Below are 19,839 nucleotides of genomic sequence, written 5' to 3' on the forward strand. Positions count from 1 at the left end.
TCCATTCTGAACCAATGGATATGACAATCTTGGACGACCTCCATAGCGCCACCTAGATATTGACAAATACATTTTATGTCACATTCTGACCTATCTTTTCTCTGTGCTTTGTCCGACATTCATAAAATTACAACAGGAGATACTCATAAGGGTCTTCTCTCATCGTCTAAAGTTTCATGGGTGTACACCTGACGGTGCCTGCGCAAGCCACCACCAAACAGGAAGTGGTTGATTGCGTTGCAGTCAGATAATTAAAAATTCATAAAAAATCAGCCGTTTGTATCACGAGGCTGAGATTTCAGAATGAGAGGCGTCTTACATATCTCCAACTTAGTGTCCAGAGCCAATCACTTTTACACTTAAGGCCTACTGGTGAATGAAGCAGCAGTAATGCAGACATTTTGGAAAGTCTGGGTCAGCTTTACAGTGAGTGATGAAACCTGTTTGTCTATTGATCATAGCAGGAGTCCCGTCTGCAGTCACTGCTACCAGCTTTTCTAATGGTACCTTTTTCTGCACAAAAACTCCTTTACCGTGTTATACATTTCAACTCCTCCTATATTTGTTTGTAAGGGCAGTTCTGTCAAGAGTTCTTCTCTTGATGTAAAGAAAAACAAAAAAACAAACAAACACACAGCTGCGCTGCACTGTTGCTGTCTAGAGAATCTTCAAACTGGATGCCAAACCACATGCGCTTTTGCAAGATCCCGGTCCACCTGATACCAAGTTATCAAACATAGCTGACACATGTCTAGACATTGTAGTGGAAATTAGATCACTTCTATTTTTCACATCTTTAGGTACAGTGTTAGTGATTATCATCATTGCTTGATTGACAACTTTTTAATCTGAAAAGGCCTTCTGGATGATAAAATGAGCAGGACTAAACAAAGCTTCGTTTGAATTTTTTTTTTCACAATATATGAAAAAATATCAGTCCTTAAAGGAAACAGATTACAGCCCCCCCCACCCCCACCTTCCACCGACAGGCTGCTGTCATGTTAAATGTAGCTTGCAGCTCCAGAATGCAGAAGGAAGAACGACACAAAACGGCTCGAGCAGGGCGTTGCTGATTCACTCATTCGTTAATGCTATATGCAAAATTCTTTGTCCCTTAAGGCAACAGATTACAGTCCCCCCACCCACCCTCCACAGGCTGCTTTCATATTAACATTAGCTTGGAGCTCCAGAATGGACAAGAAAGAACGACGAGAATGGCTCGAGCAGGGCTTTGCTCATGGGGCGGTCGCTCATGCCAGGCGGTCGCACGTGCTCGGGCCCGCTAAATGCTACTTGTAGCTTTAATTATTATTATTCTTTTTCTTCCGACGGAAGAGTCGCTTTTTTGAGGCCTTTAACATACCCCAAAACTCACCAAATTTGGCACAAACATCAGGAGTCGCGAAAAATTTCGTATTTTACAGGAGATTGGCATGCGCGCACAAAAACGGCTCGACAGCGCCACCTACAGTGACATTTGTCCCGAGCCCCCGCATATGCTTTAACATACAAGCTTGATTTTTTCAGGACATGTTCATCAAATGGAAACCTACAAAAAAGTCTCTTGGTACCAAGCTGTCAGTCGCACAGGAAGTCTGGTATATTGGTGTCAATATGTCATTTTTGCTCTATTTTGGACATTTGTAGGCCTCCTTCTAGAACCAACACCTCCTAGAGATTTGAGAGCAATGACTCCAAACTTAGGTTTTGTAAATTAAATACATGTCCGATGTTAAATTGCAAAGCTTTTACGTTTTTACGGATGTTTGTGACCGTGGCGGCGTGTCGCATTTCAAGGTCATTTCGAAAACACGCCATGAAAAGACAAATGGCCATTACTCAGCCATGCATAATCCAATCTGATCCAAAATTGATGTGCATGATTGTAGTCTGACTTTGAACACATCTGCAGTAAAAGAATCCGGTACAGGTGTAGCGCCACCTGCTGGCAAGAGGAAATGACATGTTTGACTTGGAGCATCACTGCTCCAAGTAAGATGAGCCGACACACTTGAAAATGACGTCCACCTGTTGAAAAGCCATTGAAGTTTACTCTCATAAAAAAACATAATTTTCAATGCAGGGGTGTGGTCGTGACAGAGCGGCGAAGTTGGGCGTCTCGCCGTGCACACAAGAGTTGCTCTCACGTGCACATTCCTTGTCCAATCTCACTGAAATTCGATGGAGGTGATGAAACTTCCATTCTGAACCAATGGATATGACAATCTTGGACGAGCTCTATAGCGCCACCTAGATATTGACAAATACATTTTTTGTCACATTCTGACCTATATTTTCTCTGTGCTTTTTCCGATGTTCATAAAATTACAACAGGAGATACTCACAAGGGTTCTCTCTCATCGTTTAAAGTTTCATGGGTGTACACCTGATGGTGCCTGCGCAAGCCACCGCCAAACAGGAAGTGGTTGTTTGCGTTGCAGTCAGATAATTAAACATTCATAAAAAATCAGCCGTTTGTATCACGAGGCTGAGATTTCAGAATGAGATTCCCCCATACATATCTCCAACTTAGATATACAGCACTCGCATGGGTGCACAAAAACGGCTCAATAGCGCCACCTACAATGTTTGTTTTCGCGAGCCCCGCCATGTTCTTTAACATACAAGCTTGATTTTTACAGGACATTTTCATCAAATGAAAACCTACAAAAAAGTCTCTTGGTACCAAGCTGTCAGTTAAACAGGAAGTCTGCTATATTGGTGTCAATATGTCATTTTTGCTGTATTTTGGTCACTTGCAGGCCTCCTTCTAGAACGAACTCCTCCTAGAGATTTGTGAATAATGACTCCAAACTTTGGTTTTGTAAACTAAATACATGTCCGATGTTAAATTGCGAAGCTTTTAAGTTTTTACGGTTGTTTGTGACCGTGGCGGCACGTCAAAATTGGAGGTCATTTCGAAAACACGCCATGAAAAGAAAAATGGCCATTACTCAGCCATGCATAATCTAATCTGATCCAAAATTAATATGCATGATTGTAGTCTGACTCTGAACACATCTGCAGTGGAAAAATCTGGAAAAGGTGTAGCGCCACCTGCTGGCAACAGGAAATGACATGTTTTACTTGGAGCATCACTGTTCCAAGTAGGATGAGCAAACACACCTCAAAATGACGTCCACCTGTTGAAAAGCCATTGAAGTTTACTCTGATAAAAAGCCATATCTTTCAAAGCGGGGGTGTGGTCGTGACAGAGCGGTGAATTTGGGCGTCTCGCCATGCATAAAGCTTGCTCTCACGTGCACATTCCTTGTCCAATCTCACTGAAATTCAATGGATATGATGAAGCTTCCATTTTTAACCCATGGATATGACAACTTTGGACGAGCTCTATAGCGCCACCTAGTTATTGCATGGGGCACATTATGCCCTGTTTTTTCTCTGTGCTTTGTCCGATGTTCATAAAATTACAACAGGAGATACTCACAAGGGTCTTCTCTCATCGTTTAGAGTTTCATGGGTGTACACCTGACGGTGCCTGCGCAGGAAGTGGTTGATTGCGTTGTAGTCAGATAATTAAAAATTCATAAAAAAATCAGCCGTTTGTATCACGAGGCTGAGATTTCAGAATGAGATGCCTCCTACATATCTCCAACTTAATGTCCAGAGCCAATCACTTTTACACTTAAGGCCTACTGGTGAATGAAGCAGCAGTAATGCAGACATTTTGGAAAGCTTGGGTCAGCTTTACAGTGAGTGATGAAACCTGTTTGTCTATTGATCATAGCAGGAGCCCCGTCTGCAGTCACTGCTACCAGCTTTTCTAATGGTCCCTTTTTCTGCACAAAAACTTCTTTACCGTGTTATACATTTCAACTCCTCCTATATTTGTTTGTAAGGGCAGTTCTGTCAAGAGTTCTTCTCTTGATGTAAAGAAAAACAAAAAAACAAAAACAAACACACAGCTGCGCTGCACTGCTGCTGTCTAGAGAATCTTCAAACTGGATGCAAAACCACATGCGCTTCGCAAGATCCCTGTCCACCTGATCGGCCAAGTTATCAAACATAGCTGACACATGTCTAGGCATTGTAGTGGAAATTAGATCACTTCTATTTTTCACATCTTTAGGTACAGTGTTAGTGATTATCATCATTGCTTGATTGACAACTTTTTAATCTGAAAAGGCCTTCTGGATGATAAAATGAGCAGGACTAAACAAAGCTTCGTTTGAATTTTTTTTTTCACAATATATGCAAAAATATCAGTCCTTACAGGAAACAGATTACAGCCCCCATTCCCCCCCCCCCCACCACCACCACCACCTTCTGCTGTCATGTTAAATGTGGCTTGCAGGTCCAGGATGCAGAAGGAAGAACGACACAAAACGGCTCGAGCAGGGCGTTGCTCATTCACTCACTCGTTCATGCTATATGCAAAAGTTTTTGTCCCTTAAGGCAACAGATTACAGCCCCCCCCCCCCCCCCCCACACACACACACAGGCTGCTTTCCTATTAACTTTAGCTTGGAGCTCCAGAGTGGACAAGAAAGAACGACGAGAATGGCTCGAGCAGGGCGTTGCTCACGGGGCGGTCGCTTGTGCCAGGCGGTCGCACGTGCTCGGGCCCGCTAAATGCTACTTGTAGCTTTAATTTTTATTTTTATTTGACTCACACGATTTAAATATATGTCATCCGATGACAGCGCACTAAAGATGGAAAGGAAAAAGAAAAAACAACCGAGACCTTTAGCGCTTTGAGATTTTACCCAAAATATAAAGCGCATTCTAAATAAAATGTATTATTGTTAATATTAATATTAAAACAGAAAATGCAAGAGATGTAGAGGGAATGAAGAAAGGTTTCTCTAAATGGTCAAGAGACAGCAAGTACATGATAGCAGTGATTAAAAACAGGGTAAACGGTAAAATGGTCACAAGTGTCTTGCAACTGTACTGAGCAGGATTTACAGTATCACTAATCATGAAAAAAGGAGCTTGATGGTTTGGTTTCAGACAGACATAAATAACTTATTTAACTATAAATTGAAAAAAGTTTTTATCTTATGAATGTAAGGGCACTAAATAATGATAAAAGCTCCTCATATTTGAAGAAGTAGGGAGAAGTATGTGTGATGGTGGGTTTGATGGTGTTTTTGTTTCTTTTATATTGTTTAAAGTTTGGATATTGTTTTTTCAGTGATTATTTAGTTTACAGCCTTTTGCTTTTAATATCACTTTGCCTGAACGACACATTGGATTTTAGTTGAACATTTGGAGATGTTTAACAACAATAAAAAAACAATATGCTATTCTATCCCACCACTAACTGATATCCAACAAAAATATAATTTACAATTAAAAAAACTATTTTTACAAATATATTAAAAGATAAGATATTGCTTTATTAGTCCCACGATGGGGACCAATAAATAGTAACTATACTATTTCGCTTTTTCGTTTTGTCTGAAACTTCAGGTGTATCTCTGGCAGACGTAAAATTCTGTCCACCTTCGCCATTTGAGGGATAACGCTCTGACTTTAGGGTGGGGTCACATGGACCCCACCAGACAGCGGGAGGAACTTTTTTGTTATTGTGTGTCTGTCCCTAAAGACAGAGTGGGGAACATTTTATTATTATTAGTCTTTCACTGGCGTCCCTGGCTGGCGTCTCTGGTAGTTGGAAAATCCTGTCCACCCACCTTTGCCTTTGGAGAAAGAACACCTCTATTTAAGGGTTGGGTCACACGGACCCCACAATACAGCGGGCGGAACTTTTTTCTTATGCGTGCTGAACTATTTTATTTATCTATATATATATTTTTTGGCTGTAGTTTCACCGGCGTCCCTGGCAGACGTAAAATCCTTTCCGCTTTTGCCATTGGAGGGATAATGCTTCAACGTAAGGGTGAGGTCATGTGAACATTGTTCCTGCAGCTAAAATTTTCAACAATAAAACTGCTTTGTCGTCTGTTTAAATTTCAAAACCCATAAACCTCATGGACAAGAACACACAATTTTGTCCACAAAATGACGGTTTCAAGAAGTATTCATATTTTGAATATGACAAAACTTTATTGAATGCCTGTGATGTCAGTAGTAAAGAATGATGATAACATCTTTGAACCACATTACAAGAAAGTTTTGGGGAAAAAAATCCTAAAAACACATGACATTACTGCTGGTCTAAAATAAAAAAAAAATATTTGCATAAACATTTGGCAAGAATATAAAAGTATGAATCCCTGTGTAAACGACAACTGAACCAAATTTTCCTCTTAATTTCAGGTTAGCTAACATAACTCTGTGCTAACCTCAGTAAATAATAAAAGTAGTCAAAGAACGTACAGTAAATGCTGCTTTTTCAGATCGAAAATTCTTTGCCTGAATCAATTGTAGGTTAAAGCATTTTACTTTTTACTTCAATCCATGCATTGAATTATTTCATTTTTTTGTCTGGTGTGTTTCAGTGGACGAGTGATACACTGCACATTCTTGCAAAAAAAATGCCATTGATAGTTTTTCTCCACCTCCAGAAGAAAAAGCTGTTCCACAAGACATCAGACATATGAATCAGAATAAAAACGGTTCTGGTAATTGTTATTTTAGTGGACATGAACTTTTTTTTTTGCTGCAGTTTTCCTATTTCCTGTTTGCCACAAACAGATTAAGTTTTTTGCTCCTGATGTTCCACAGCGCGAGTCGTCAACCCCAACCATCACAGAGGCAGCAGCAAAATCCTCTGAGCGTTAGAACGGAGAGTTCATCCCCAGCTTTGTCTCAAATTGCAGCTTTTGTCTCTTCTGGTAACGCACACGCACCCTAAAAAACAAACAAACAAACAAACAAAATCTAAACATTTTCCATCTTTACCCTGTAAAGTCCACTAAATCAGAGAATTTACATACGTTTTTTACGTATTAGTGATCATAATTCAAATTCTTTACCTGACTTTTGTTCTGATATTTTCTTGTTTAATTATCTTCTTCTTACAAAATCAAAAGAACTACAACTAACTATCCTCATCTGCTTATGAAAACTACAAGATGATCTGCAATTAAAAGTTGAAAAGCCACAATGTGTCTGTGCCATAGACATGTTCCATTTTGTTAGTGATCATCATGTCATCACCAGTCTGTTTTCTTCTTCCGACTTACTTTATCCACAAACGTTATAGAGCAAATTTTGGAAGTAGTTATATTGACCTGTATGAACTGTTTATTTTTGTCTGGTGATACAGAAAAAAGGCAGGGACCGTCAAAGTACAAACACCCCAGACAATAACAATTTCTCAACAACTCACCCTAAATAATGTTTAAAAACATCTTAAAGACTCATTATTTTTAAAACAAACTCATACCAGTATATTGCAGTAATGCAAGTTGACGCAGACTTCACTGTATTGCGCCCAACTTTGTAGTTGAAAAATTGACTCACAAACAAAATAAACTGTTCATACTAGTCAATATTGAATACTTCCCCAATGTGGGATTCCCGTGAAATAAAGAATCCTATTCCTTAACTTTTTGGATGTCTCCCTGCTATGTAAAAAAGTTCGCTCTAGTCACACTACACTGTGACAGAACCACTTATCTTGATTGTGTTCACAAGTCCCAAAAATGATATAAAGAGATCATTTGAATGTATGATTTAACCCCAGATATGTTTTAGCGTTTTTTCCACATCATCTTATTTTTGTTTCCAATGTCTGTGAATTTTTTTTCCAAACATTGGCAGGAGCTTTTAGTAAAACTTTTTTTCCCAGAAGTGTTATTGGTAATTTACAGAAATGTATAATTCACTCACATTCAACTTTTAAATGATTGACTTTCTGATGTACCTTTTGATAACTTAACTTTTTTTTTAAATACTAGACAAAAATCAAGTTTGTCTAGACAGTCCATTGAAGGGTGCCATAAGATATCTCAAAATGACTAAATCTGCACCTCCTCTTGTTTATTATGTTTGCTGTGGCAGATGAAACTCAATCCAGCTTTAAAACTCTCCCCAACCTTCAGAAAGCGCAAATTCTGATAAAGCTGGTAGTTGTGAAAATGTTTATTTCTAATTTTACAAAAACATTACAACCCTAAGCTAAAAATCTTTGTGGTTCACCGTTTGATGTTTTCTGTCAGGTCTCTTTACTATTGATAAACTTTAATATTCATTTATTTATTGAACTGAATTACTGAATTTATTTAACCTGCTGTTTGACTTTACTTTTTCGTACTTCTACCTTACAGTTCTGCAACTGATACAGATCTTTCTGGCCTGGTTTCAAACTCTAATTGTGTTTTCAGACTGTGTTAATCATTCTTTATGCTGTTGTTCAAATGAATCTCCCCCATATTCATCGCCAGGCCTGTTTTAAAAGTTGAAAAACTGTCCAAAACAGGAAAAAAAACAAAAAAGGGACATTTTAGAAAAGAAAGTGTCTGTTAGCACGTAACTTTCTAAATATCTGCGGCCAGCCCTAAACTTTTTTCTTGGAAGGACAAACCTAGAGGAAGGGTTAGAGTTCAGATTACGGTTGCGGTTAAACCACCAAATTGTTCCTCAGTGTGGCTGTTTCTGCTCCTCACCACTCCTCCAGGGGATGGATTAAATGCACACCTATGTGTGTGACAGATAATGAGACTTTAACTTTAAGTTTAACTTTGAATACGTCCGGCCAATAACAAAATGCAGCCTAGGACACATTTAAAACACGTGGGGGGAATCCAGCAATGCGCATCTTGCCTGCATGTATTAAGTCTGGCCAACATGAATTTCCATCACTTTATGTGCTGGTTGCACGTAAATACGTGCAAATAACATCAGCCTTCAGAAGAACGTTGTTACTCAGGCAAACATGGTGTTTTTAATTTTTGTCTGAAATGAAAGTAGAAAAAATTTTAAAATTGTACAAAACTAAAAAAAAGTATTTTATCAATCAGCTGAACAATGACACATTTTGTGTTGATAACTGGTTGAAGATAAAAGGTCAGGTTTAAAAGGTTTTTATTTAGCAATGAACAACTGAGAAGGCTATGGAAAACTATCAAACATTTTTTCTTCCACAAAAACTTTAAGTCCGAACTTTTTTCAGGACTAGAAACAATAGACGTTTTCGTACCGTATCTCGTGCAGCTTTCCCACCTCATTGACTACTATCACAAGCAGTGGTGACAGGGATGCCACCAGCCAGGACTCCAGAGGGATCTGACCCAAATGGAAGGTCAGGGCACTGCCCCGGTCCTTCCACAGCTGGTAATCCAGAGTAGCCTGGATGACCTGGCCAATCAGTCTGAAGAAACAGCAGGGGGGGGGACCTGAGACAGAACGTCCAAACAGAGAAGAGAAGCGAGCATTTGACGCCAACTTACACGACAGGAACAGTGAGGCACCACCAGGTGTTGCTGAAGGGACTTCTCCTCCAAAGAGGCTGGGAGCGGTGCACATAGCTCAGAGAGATCACCACTAGAAACATTTCAGGAAAGAAGATTTCTACTCACTTCCATCAAATGGGTGAAATCTGCCAAAATCAGCAGTAAATGGTTTGTACACTTGCTCTCTGTCTCAATCTTTTTATCATCAGCAGCACTATGACTTTCGGGCAAGCTCTAAGCTACATTCAAGTGTAATTTGCAGGTCAATGGCAGCAAAATTTCAGGGCTTGAACTTCAAAATGTGCAAAACTGCATTTTTAAATTTGCTTTGTTCGCTGCAAAACAATTTGATACTGGAAACGATTTAAAACCTTGTTTTTAGAAATTCAAGATATTTTAACAGGTTTAAGTTCTTTTAACATCTCTTTCCAAGCTTTTCTCTGTATCAGGACAGACAAGATTTTTTGTCTTGTTAGGAACAAAGGATCCAGAAATAAGGAAATTATTAATTGAGCCAATTTCTATTTGTCCAAATTCTTGATTTAAGTCAAACTCTTGATTTAAACTTGATTTAAGACAAAAAAAACTCAAATTTTACCGTAATTTTTGGTTTTATTTTTAGACTTTTTTTATTTAAGTTCGATTAATGTTGATAAGTTCACTGTGATTATTTTGAAAACAAAAATTTCCAATTATGTTCTAAGAATAAGTGCATGGTTTAGATTTTATGATGATTTATTAGGATGGGCCAATTTTTCTCATTTTGTTCACGTTATTTTCTAAAATTAGTCATTTCCGCTTATTACAATAGTTTTTAGTCACTGTATTCAAAACAAACTCAAATTAGGTAAATAAAAACTCAAGAAATACGATTTGCTCACTCTAGCAAAAAAAACCAAACAATTTTCAGTGTGTATGACATTCAATTTTAACTAGTTTTATATAGCAGCTTTTTAGGCGTATTTTGTATAGACCGATTTACTACTTAGTAGTGAATTTCTTCTTAAGTTTAGTGTTTTTTTTCCTATTATTATATATTATTAAGGTTTTTGCAGTGTTGGTCTTGTGTCAACCCAAGGTAAGTCCCACTTTTTGGCTCCCAAAGAACATGGAAGCATTAAGCTGGAAAAATTAAAATAGTTATTTAAGGTCTTCGGCTTGAATGTCAAATAAATAATATTATTTTTCCTCCTAACTATTCTGCCTAACTTGGTGACCAAGTATGTCTGAACACTTAATCCAATAAGAAGGGGGCAGAAGAAGAGAAACCAAACAATAGGTTGACATAGGTTATTTGCTTTATGATGACGATCCAAGCTCCACCTGCAGGAGATCTCACCTGTGTGCAACACGAAAAAACTGGCCATGACCTTCTGAGTCAGCAGGAGTCCACTGGACAGATTGGTGAACCAGTCTGGAGACTCATTTGACAAGCTGTCAGCAGAAAAAAAAAGGTCTAATGTAGGGACATGGAAAGGATTTTAGAGGGGCTGGGGCTCAAAGTCAGAAAAAGGCAACAAAAACACATTTTTTTTGTCCTTTAAACAATACTTAAAATAAGTACTAATAGATAAATATATACGTAGCTACTGTAGGTGAAAATGAAACAACTGTCATTTTTTTCATGTAAACAACATATTGTCAAGATGACTTTGTTCACTTTATCATGGACTTGGAAGACATCAAAGCAATAAAACATTGGAGGCTATTTATGCTGGCATTGTTTAGCAGGCATAATCAACATAAATCAAGTTTAATACAGATGGTAATATTTTTAACACAGACATTCTACAAATTTTATCACCAGAATGCTGAAATCTTTTATAATTAACACAGCATTTGTTGTGACTGGAAATATTTTAATACAGAAGATTTGAAAAACTAAATAATGCAGAGTTTAAAGAGGGCAATTCTAACCAGAAAATATTACATTAAACAGTTAAATTTAGCATCAGACCCATAGTTAGGAAACTATGAAAACGCCATAAATACTGTTAATTTATTTTGAAAATTCCACCAGTGTTTTATTTTGAATTTAGTACCCAACTTCCTGCCCTCAGTGTTTTGTTTTGAATTTAGTACCCAACTTCCTGTGCCTGCACGATCTGCTTTGTGTTGAATTAATGTGCCGCTCGGACGTCTGGCTAAAGTAAAAAGTGACTCCTTCACTAATATAGAGAGTTTTTCTAAAATATGAACCACATTTAAGCTCATTAAATCAGTGGACGGTGACTTGTTAGACCAGAACTCACAGGTTCAAGTGGCTTCACTGTCACGTCTCTTAAGTTCTACGTGGGGAGGAATCTTTTTATCGCTGTCCCTAACTCTCTCTGGCTGCTCTGAGTCCGAGCATAGCCGCAAAGACGGAAGCGGCAGATCAGAACCCCCGTATTACAAGAAAATAGGTTAGATAAAATACCACATTTTTTTCTTGTATCGCTAACAGAAATGTATTAATGGTAATACAAAAAAAGCCAGAGGGCACTTTTTATTGCGAGGCAAAGAGGGTGCACATGCCTGGTCTGAGGAAAAGTGTACATAACCTGTGGAATGAAACACTTCTGCCTCAGTACCTGGGTGTGAAGATGGAGCGGCAGGTGGGTGTACTGTTATCAGCCAACGTCATGTTGGCGTCAGGGGGGCATACAGCCTGCAGGGTGAAGCCAAAGGCCAGCAAGTAGGCACACACCGTTAGGCCGAACTTAAACAGGAAACAGCCCAGGAAGTAGTTCTGCGTCTGAGTGAAGAAAGAGAAATAGCTACTTTAAAACTCGGTTAGAAAATGTAAAGACGCATTCACAAGGTTTATTTCAATGCAATTATTCCACAGTTTCTTCATACAGCTCATAAAATCAGCTGATTAAGGCTCTGTAAATATTTAAACTATTTGTAATCTGACAGCATGAAGATTAATTGCAAACATTCTTTTCTTGGTTTCTCTTATGGAGTCCTATACTGTTCATTATTAAATAAATAAATATTTAATCAAATAAATAAATATGACCTCATGCAAATACACAATCAACCAATAAATCTCTCATAAATATATAAAAAGATCATGAAATTGTGAAAAACCTGCACACTGATTTTAAATTAGCCATTATATTATGCAATATATTTCATTTTGCTTTAAAAACCTGTTCATTTTAAAATAGCATTTTTAAATATTCATTTTTAATCATGTGGAATATTATTATGATTCCGTCTTTTTTCAGAAGCTCGTATTTCAAAATCAATATTTTCCAAAGTAGCTTTGTTTTTATTTCATGTTGGTGTTTTTCACAATGGCTTATTTATTTCATGAAGAGCTTTTTCAGGAGAATGAGTCTATCTGTCAATCAGTGAAAGTGGGCGGGATCTAAACGCTCATTGGCTCATCCATGGAAATCGACTCTTATTCCTCGATACCCGCTTAGCGGTGTACCAGTCAAAGAGATGACATATTTCAGCGATATCCGCGCAGCTTTGCTGACATTATAGATCAAATAGAGACAAACAATCTGTCTGCTGCACCAAACATTGACAACTCTGTTTTTGTAGTTTGACGGTTTGTGTGGACCAAACCACAGAGGAGCTCCGGTCGTCCACGTCTATAAGTCCCCCGTTGAAACACTCCTCATTCTTACGCCATTCACTCTCAAAGCTCACATCGTGCCTCACACTGTGTCGGCCCGCGGGAGGCGAGCTGCGCAAAGCGGAACAAGCCTGCTCAGGCCTCCTGAACCTTATGATATTTTTCTATTTTCATTGAGACAATGATTATAATCAGGTCCTCTGATTTTATTTTTCGCTCCCGGGAATATTTTGAACCTTTCCTGCGATGACGTTTCTGACCGTGGTCGGAAAACGCAGCGGAGATCCGGGATTGATTGAGCAATTCTCCAGCCAGGGCTTACTCCAAGAATCAGGCTCTGTACTTTGGTGGAAACCTTTTTTTACTATTACTTTTCCGGGGGACTGGGCAACAGACCCTTAACTTGCGCTCACACATACACTCTCGCGCTGCCTGGGCGCTCTGATTTACACGTGATTTAAGACCTAGTTTGACTGCAGGACCTGAAGCAGGGACTCTCTCTGGGATGATCTCATGAACTCAAACATGGAAACATTGTTATCATGTGAAACAATTAAAAATAAATAAACCTGATCTTTTAACACTCCATGTATATTGTGCATCCATGCATTGTTACTGAGATAAGCGCAGGCAACCGCTCCATGTGGCTATCAGGCTAAAAACATTATATATTTATGAGAGATTTATTGGTTGATTGTGTATTTGCATGAGGTTATATTTATTTATTTAATTAAATATTTATTTATTTATTATGAACAGTATAGGACTCCATATTCTCTAGTTACAAAAGCTTCTTCCTCAAAGCTGAAACAGATGCTGATGCTGGACTGGCTGAGCCTTTGATCCCTCTTTGAAATGCACCCGTGTGTTTCTGTGGTCTCAGAGGAAAGATGGCTGTCAACTGGCTGACCTTCTTTGGGATTGAATCCAAGTTTTTCCCTGTAGCAACAGTCATCACTGAACTGTCAGGAGGCTTTCCCAGGAGAGAAACACTGCAATAACAACAACCGTTTGACACCAACAACAGACTTTTGCAAAGAAATCCTGATGTGTCTGCTTGTGAAGAGTCAGGGGGGTACCTGAGTAAGGGGCAGCTGAAGCAGGAAACCCAGAGGATGTCGGTAGTGTTCATGGGTGGAGGGAGCTGGACAAGGCAGGCCAGGAACTGCACCCAATCAACAGAACCATCAAATTCTGCTTTGAGAGAACTCAGGAGGAAAGTTCATGATGGCTTACTTGGATGATGACTAGACTGAGTTGACACTGCAGCAGAAAAAGGAAGCACTTTCGGATCCCAGATGTTGTGTGACGGGCCTAAAGGTAAACACCAACAAGAATAGAAAAACATATATATATATGCACAAATATATGTGTATATACGTGATTACATTTTTTAATTTGATTAAAAGACGAGCTGCAGACGAATAAGCAATGACTGAATAATCGCACAACCTTAAAAGACTTAAAGTAATACAAGCATAAGGACTCACAGTCAAAAGACATTTTTTTGTATCAGAAAAAAAGATAAACATTTTTTTTTAATTAATAGATAATCTGTTGGTTTAATTTGAAATAATCAAAAATGAGGTTTTTGGCAGCCTTTTTGCAACACAGTATGAGTGATCATAGAAGACTACCATGGACATTCAGAAGGTTCGGATCAGAAAAAAACAAGTATTTCTGATTGAGATTAGAAACTTATATTCAATCTTTAGGTTTTTAACATGTCAGATAACTGAACAAAATGATGGTTAAAGGTAAGCTTAAGGTTCTTATCAATCTTCTGATCCACAAAAATTTAGAGTTGTTGTTCAGAGTTCAAATTTCTTAAGGTAAATAATTAGATTTATATGTATAGTTAAAAAAACAAATATTACAAAATTGTTGTTTATATTTAATATAAAAAGAAGAAAAAAAACCACACTGAAATTATAATCATCAACTACATTAACTATGTAAACTTACATTTCATAAATAAATGGCTTAATGGCCACAAAAACAAAATTAAGTGTATTTTTCTAAACATTTAGACAGGATTTGGTAGGTTTTGCGGTTTTTGGTAGGTAAAAAACTGGTCCAGATGGCTCTTTCAAGGTTAAAATAGGTTAAGGTTAGTTGAGCAGCCATGCAGCCGTGGTAGGGCGGTCGATCTCCGATCGGAAGATTTCTGGTTCGATTCCTGCCTTGCCTGTCCATGTGTCCTTAGGCAAGACACTGAACCCCACCTCTCCTCTGGTGGAAGGTTGGCGCCAGTGTTCGACACCAGTGTGTTAATGTGTGTGTGAATGGGTAATTGGGTCTGTGACTGTAGAAAAACGCTATACAAGTATACACCATTTACCATTTAAAGGTTACACGCCCCTGACATTTACGATTTAAAGGATACAGGCCTCTGATCTAGACTCTAAAAGAGTAAACTAAAGTTTATTTGAAAAAAAGTCATGACAATTTTTGAAGTAGAAAAACAACTGAAAGTCAAATGTCTGCTGTATTGTTCAGTGTTTGCCTAAACTTTCTGGCTAAATGTTTGCTACACTTCATACCTCACAAACGAAGAAGCCAAAGTTTTTAAGTATTTTTCTTTTATTATCAATGAGCATAAAATAGACTAAAAATAAATAACGGAAAGTAAAACAGTAATATAGAAAAGTAAAAATAGCAAGAGGGGGACTGGGAGAGCCTGACCTGCTCGATAAGCTTCACCATGCTGACGCTGTCTCCTTGGTGGAATGACACGGAGCAGCCCAGGCTGTTCAACTGTCCCGACAGTTTCAGAGGGGACAGGCCTTCAGCGTCTCTGCTGAACCCTCCTCCAGTAGCGTAACCAAAGGTCTCCCATGAGCACTGAGATGGGTACAGAGGGTCCAGAGCCAGGCTGCAGGAGTACCATAAAATAAAAGCAGCTACATCTACAACTCCATTTACATTCAGCAAAGGCTTTGATCTAAAAAGACTTTTAAGTGAAATACAAAATCCTGAGTCTAAATCAACACATTCTCAGCTACATGGTGCAGGCTAATGTTCAAAAAAAGCTGCACAGGAATTTCTTAAAAAGATCGGTCTGTCATTTTATTTTACAACATTAGAATTAAAGCAGCTGTTTGTTGGATAAGTCATTAGGAACTAAAGAGTTCCGCTCCGAGGTAGAGGGACCTCCATCTGCAACAAACTCAGGCTGGATGGCGAGTTCCCTCACTCTGCTGAAGCAGAAGCTTGTTCCTGTTTGAATATTTGCACAGTTACATCCAGTTACACACCCTAATGACGATCTAGACCAGGGATCTGCAACCTTTAACACAAGAGCCACTTGGGTTGATTTCTCACCGACCACAAAACAGTGAGAACCGCAGTGTCTTAATACGGCATTGCTTTGTATTTATGTTATTGTTAATATTATGATAAATAAAAAATACATTTTCTGCCATGACTAAAAAACAAAGAAAATTTTTTTTTTTTTTTCTAAATATGAAACAGTTTAGGGCTGCACGCTGGCACAGTGGTTAGCGCTCTTGCCTCACAGTGACTTCCTCCGACAGTTTAAAAACATGCTTCATAGGTTAATTGGTTACTCTAATGCAGTGCTTCTTAAATAGTGGGGCGATGCGATGCCAGGACGGGCGCGCAGTAGTGGCAGTTTTAGGCAAAAGTAATACGGGCACTTGTCCGGGACGCAAATTTAACGGGGGGGTGGGGGGTGTGTGTGTGACAGTGACACAGTGCTTGGAAAAAAATCTGCGCCTCTATTGGTTTCCTATTATCTGTTATATGACAGAGTTTGTAACAGCCTGAAACTGTGAACTGCCATCCCTGCAGCTGCTCCTGTGTCCTGTCACACGCGGCTGCGTGTGTGAGAAGGAAAGGGGAGGTGCCTTTGTTGCGCAACACCTGGATCATTGCGTGCCTTTAGATTACTCAGCTCATGCTAATAATGTCATTCTTTATTAACTATTGTAGACATTTTCATGACATGTCTTTATTTTCCATAAATGTAGTCTTTGTCAGTATTTGACATAAAGACAGCAAGTTATGCAGGAAAACAGCAGCACTTTATGAAATCATAAATAAACAATCCATCATTAAGAAAAAGAAAATCAGCACAGTGTTTTTTACCTATTTCTTCAGACTAAAATCACTGTGCTGATATATTGGTGCTGCTGTGTTAATATTTCAGATCAATTAACATTTAATATTATTTATTGATTGAATTATTTTCTCAGCATCAAATGGTTTAGTTGATCAAAATGTGTCTAGTTCAAATAAGGACTGACAGATTTTTTTTTCAGGTACTTTAAACTACTTTTCTGTTTTAGACAATAACAGGGTTTCTGTGTGGTACAATAAATGTAATATTTGTTGAAAGTGGCTTTATATTGCTTTTTTCTTTTGTTAATGTTAGAAGATACAATTTCAGGTATACTTACACAATTTTTATAGATATATAAGCTAATATATTGTCACAGTGGCGTGTGTGTATGTGAGGGGGGGACCATTGTCTTTTTCTTAGGGGGGGGCTGGCAAAAAATAGTTGAGAAGCACTGCCATAATGTGTCCCTAGGGGTAAATGTGAAAGTGATTGTGTGCCCTGCAACAGACTGGTGACCTGTTCCAGGTTAAGAAAATGGATGGACGGATGGACGGACAGACGAGTGAAATAGTTTTCAATTTTTGAGAGAGGTTCCTATGATTTCCTTTCAAAATACAAGACACCCTGTGCCGAGATATGAGAAAAAAATATGACTATGTAAAATTTAAAACATTTTATTTTTCTTTAATCAGAGAGCCACAGTGAAAGAGACACATGTGTCTCTGGAGCCTCAGGTTGCATACCCCTGAAACAGATTTTTAAAATTTTAAGAATAGGGGTTTTAGATGATCTATCTATATAAAAACTTGTCCTTGAATTTTGAAATGAACCTCCATCTTTTCTGTTAAAAAGGATCATTCAAGGGCTGGAAACGGCACAATTATGATGCTGTGCTGAAACAAACATTTCACATTTACAGTACAGACCAAAAGCCTGGACACACCATCTCATTCAAAGAGTTTTCTTTATTTTTATGACTATGAAAAATGTAGATTCATACTGAAGTCATAAAAACTATGAATTAACACATGTGGAATGATGGCGTTCTCTTGATGAGCTTCAAGAGGTAGTCACCTGAAATGGTCTTCCAACAGTCTTGAAAGAGTTCCCAGATATGCTTAGCACTTGTTGGCCCTTTTGCCTTCACTCTGTCCAGCTCACCCAAAACCATCTTGATTTGGTTCAGGTCCAGTGACTGTGGAGGCCAGGTCATCTGGCGCAGCACCCCATCAGTCTCCTTCTTGGTCAAATAGCCCTTACACAGCCTGGAGGTGTGTTTGGGGTCATTGTCCTGTTGAAAAATAAATGATTGTCCAACTAAACGGAAACCGGATGGAATAGCATGCCGCTGCAAGATGCTTTGGTAGCCATGCTAGTTCAGTATGCCTTCATTTTGAATAAATACCCAACAGTGTCACCAGCAAAGCACCCCCACACCATCACACCTCCTCCTCAATGCTTCACCATGGGAACCAGGCATGTAGAGTCCATCCGTTCACCTTTTATGGGTCGAACAAAGACACAGTGGTTGGATCTAAAAATCTTAAATTTGGACTCATCAGACCAAAGCCCAGATTTCCACTGGTCTAATGTCCATTCCTTGTGATCTTTAGCCCAAACAAGTCTCTTCTGCTTGTTGCTTTTCTTTAGTAGTGGTTTCCTAGCAGATATTCAACCGAAAAGGGCTGATTCACACAGTCTCCTTTTAACAGTTGTTGTAGAGATGTGTCTGCTGCTAGAACTCTGTGTGACATTGACCTGCTCTCTTATCTGAGCTGCTGTTAACCTGCCGTTTCTGAGGCTGGTGACTCGTATGGAATTATCCTCTGCAGAGGTGACTATTGGTCTTCCTTTCCTGGGGCGGTCTGCATGTGAGCCAGTTTCATTCATTTCAGGTGACTACCTCTTGAAGCTGAGATGCCAAGAGTGTGCAAAGCAGTAATCAAATCAAAAGGTGGCTACTTTGAAGAATCTACAATATGACATATTTTCAGTTGTTTCACACTTTTTTGTAATGTATATAATTCCACATGTGTTAATTCACAGTTTTGATGCCTTCAGTGTGACTCTACAATTTTCATAGTCATGAAAATAAAGAAAACTCTTTGAATGAGAAGGTGTGTACAAACGTTTGGTCTGTACTGTTTTTGTTTGTAGGATAAGCCCCCTTGAGATCTGTCATCTCGTTTTCATGAATCTGAAGATAAATTCTTTCTGATGTGAAGAATGGATTGATCACCTGAGGTCACTCTGCAGGAACAGACGGCTGTTACGAAAGTTTGCAGAACTTCCTAAGCAGCAGGTCACCTCCCGGTTCTCTTGCATGATCTTGATCATCTCACACATGGCTACCAAGAAAAGATCTAGATGTCAGTCACAATTAATAAACTATACTTTATTGGTAAAGTTCATTATAAATGATGATGTTTTGTTTAAATATACAACATCCCAACAGCAGGAGCCTATCGCGGAAAGGCTCCAGCTGTAGGGATGTTGTATATTTAAACAAAGCAGCCCTGTGACCCCGAAAGGGACAAAGCGGGTTAAGATGATGAATAAACATGTTTGCCTCTCAGGTCTACAAGAACAATCTCCATCCGTTGTTGGAAGGTTACTGGTCCCTCATTAAACCAGGGGTTTCCAAATACAGGCGTCGAGGGCCAGCCTCCTGCTAGTTTTCCAGAAACCCTGCCTTTATCTGTTGTTGATTACCTGGATCAGGTGTGTTTAGGCAATAAGGAGCTTCAATGACAGGATGGTTGGAAAACATGTAGAACACCGGCCCTCAAGGCTTACTGGATAAGCTTTTCACCGATTTTGGCCAACTTGAACCATTTCATTCCCTGCTTAAATGT

General features: G+C 38.8%; 1 protein-coding gene across 3 annotated transcripts in view; it reads right to left on the reverse strand.

The window, feature by feature from the left end:
* Positions 1-6,013: 6,013 nt before the first annotated feature.
* tmem94 (transmembrane protein 94) overlaps positions 6,014-19,839 on the reverse strand; it is a 170,986-nt gene continuing 157,160 nt past the window's right edge. For all 3 annotated transcript variants that reach the window (XM_078937017.1, XM_078937016.1, XM_078937018.1), the window contains 10 exons: positions 19,224-19,332; positions 15,586-15,775; positions 14,137-14,214; positions 13,980-14,065; positions 13,811-13,892; positions 11,900-12,063; positions 10,666-10,760; positions 9,324-9,417; positions 9,074-9,244; positions 6,014-6,780 (listed from right to left, as the gene is read on the reverse strand). In XM_078937017.1, the coding sequence (XP_078793143.1) occupies positions 6,708-6,780; positions 9,074-9,244; positions 9,324-9,417; positions 10,666-10,760; positions 11,900-12,063; positions 13,811-13,892; positions 13,980-14,065; positions 14,137-14,214; positions 15,586-15,775; positions 19,224-19,332 (1,142 nt within the window). In that variant the 3' untranslated portion in view covers positions 6,014-6,707. The remainder of the gene's footprint in view (positions 6,781-9,073; positions 9,245-9,323; positions 9,418-10,665; positions 10,761-11,899; positions 12,064-13,810; positions 13,893-13,979; positions 14,066-14,136; positions 14,215-15,585; positions 15,776-19,223; positions 19,333-19,839) is intronic.

Source organism: Oryzias latipes, chromosome 19 (assembly GCF_053564925.1).
Source record: "Oryzias latipes strain Hd-rR chromosome 19, Olatipes_Hd-rR_3.1".
Lineage (NCBI taxonomy): Eukaryota > Metazoa > Chordata > Actinopteri > Beloniformes > Adrianichthyidae > Oryzias > Oryzias latipes.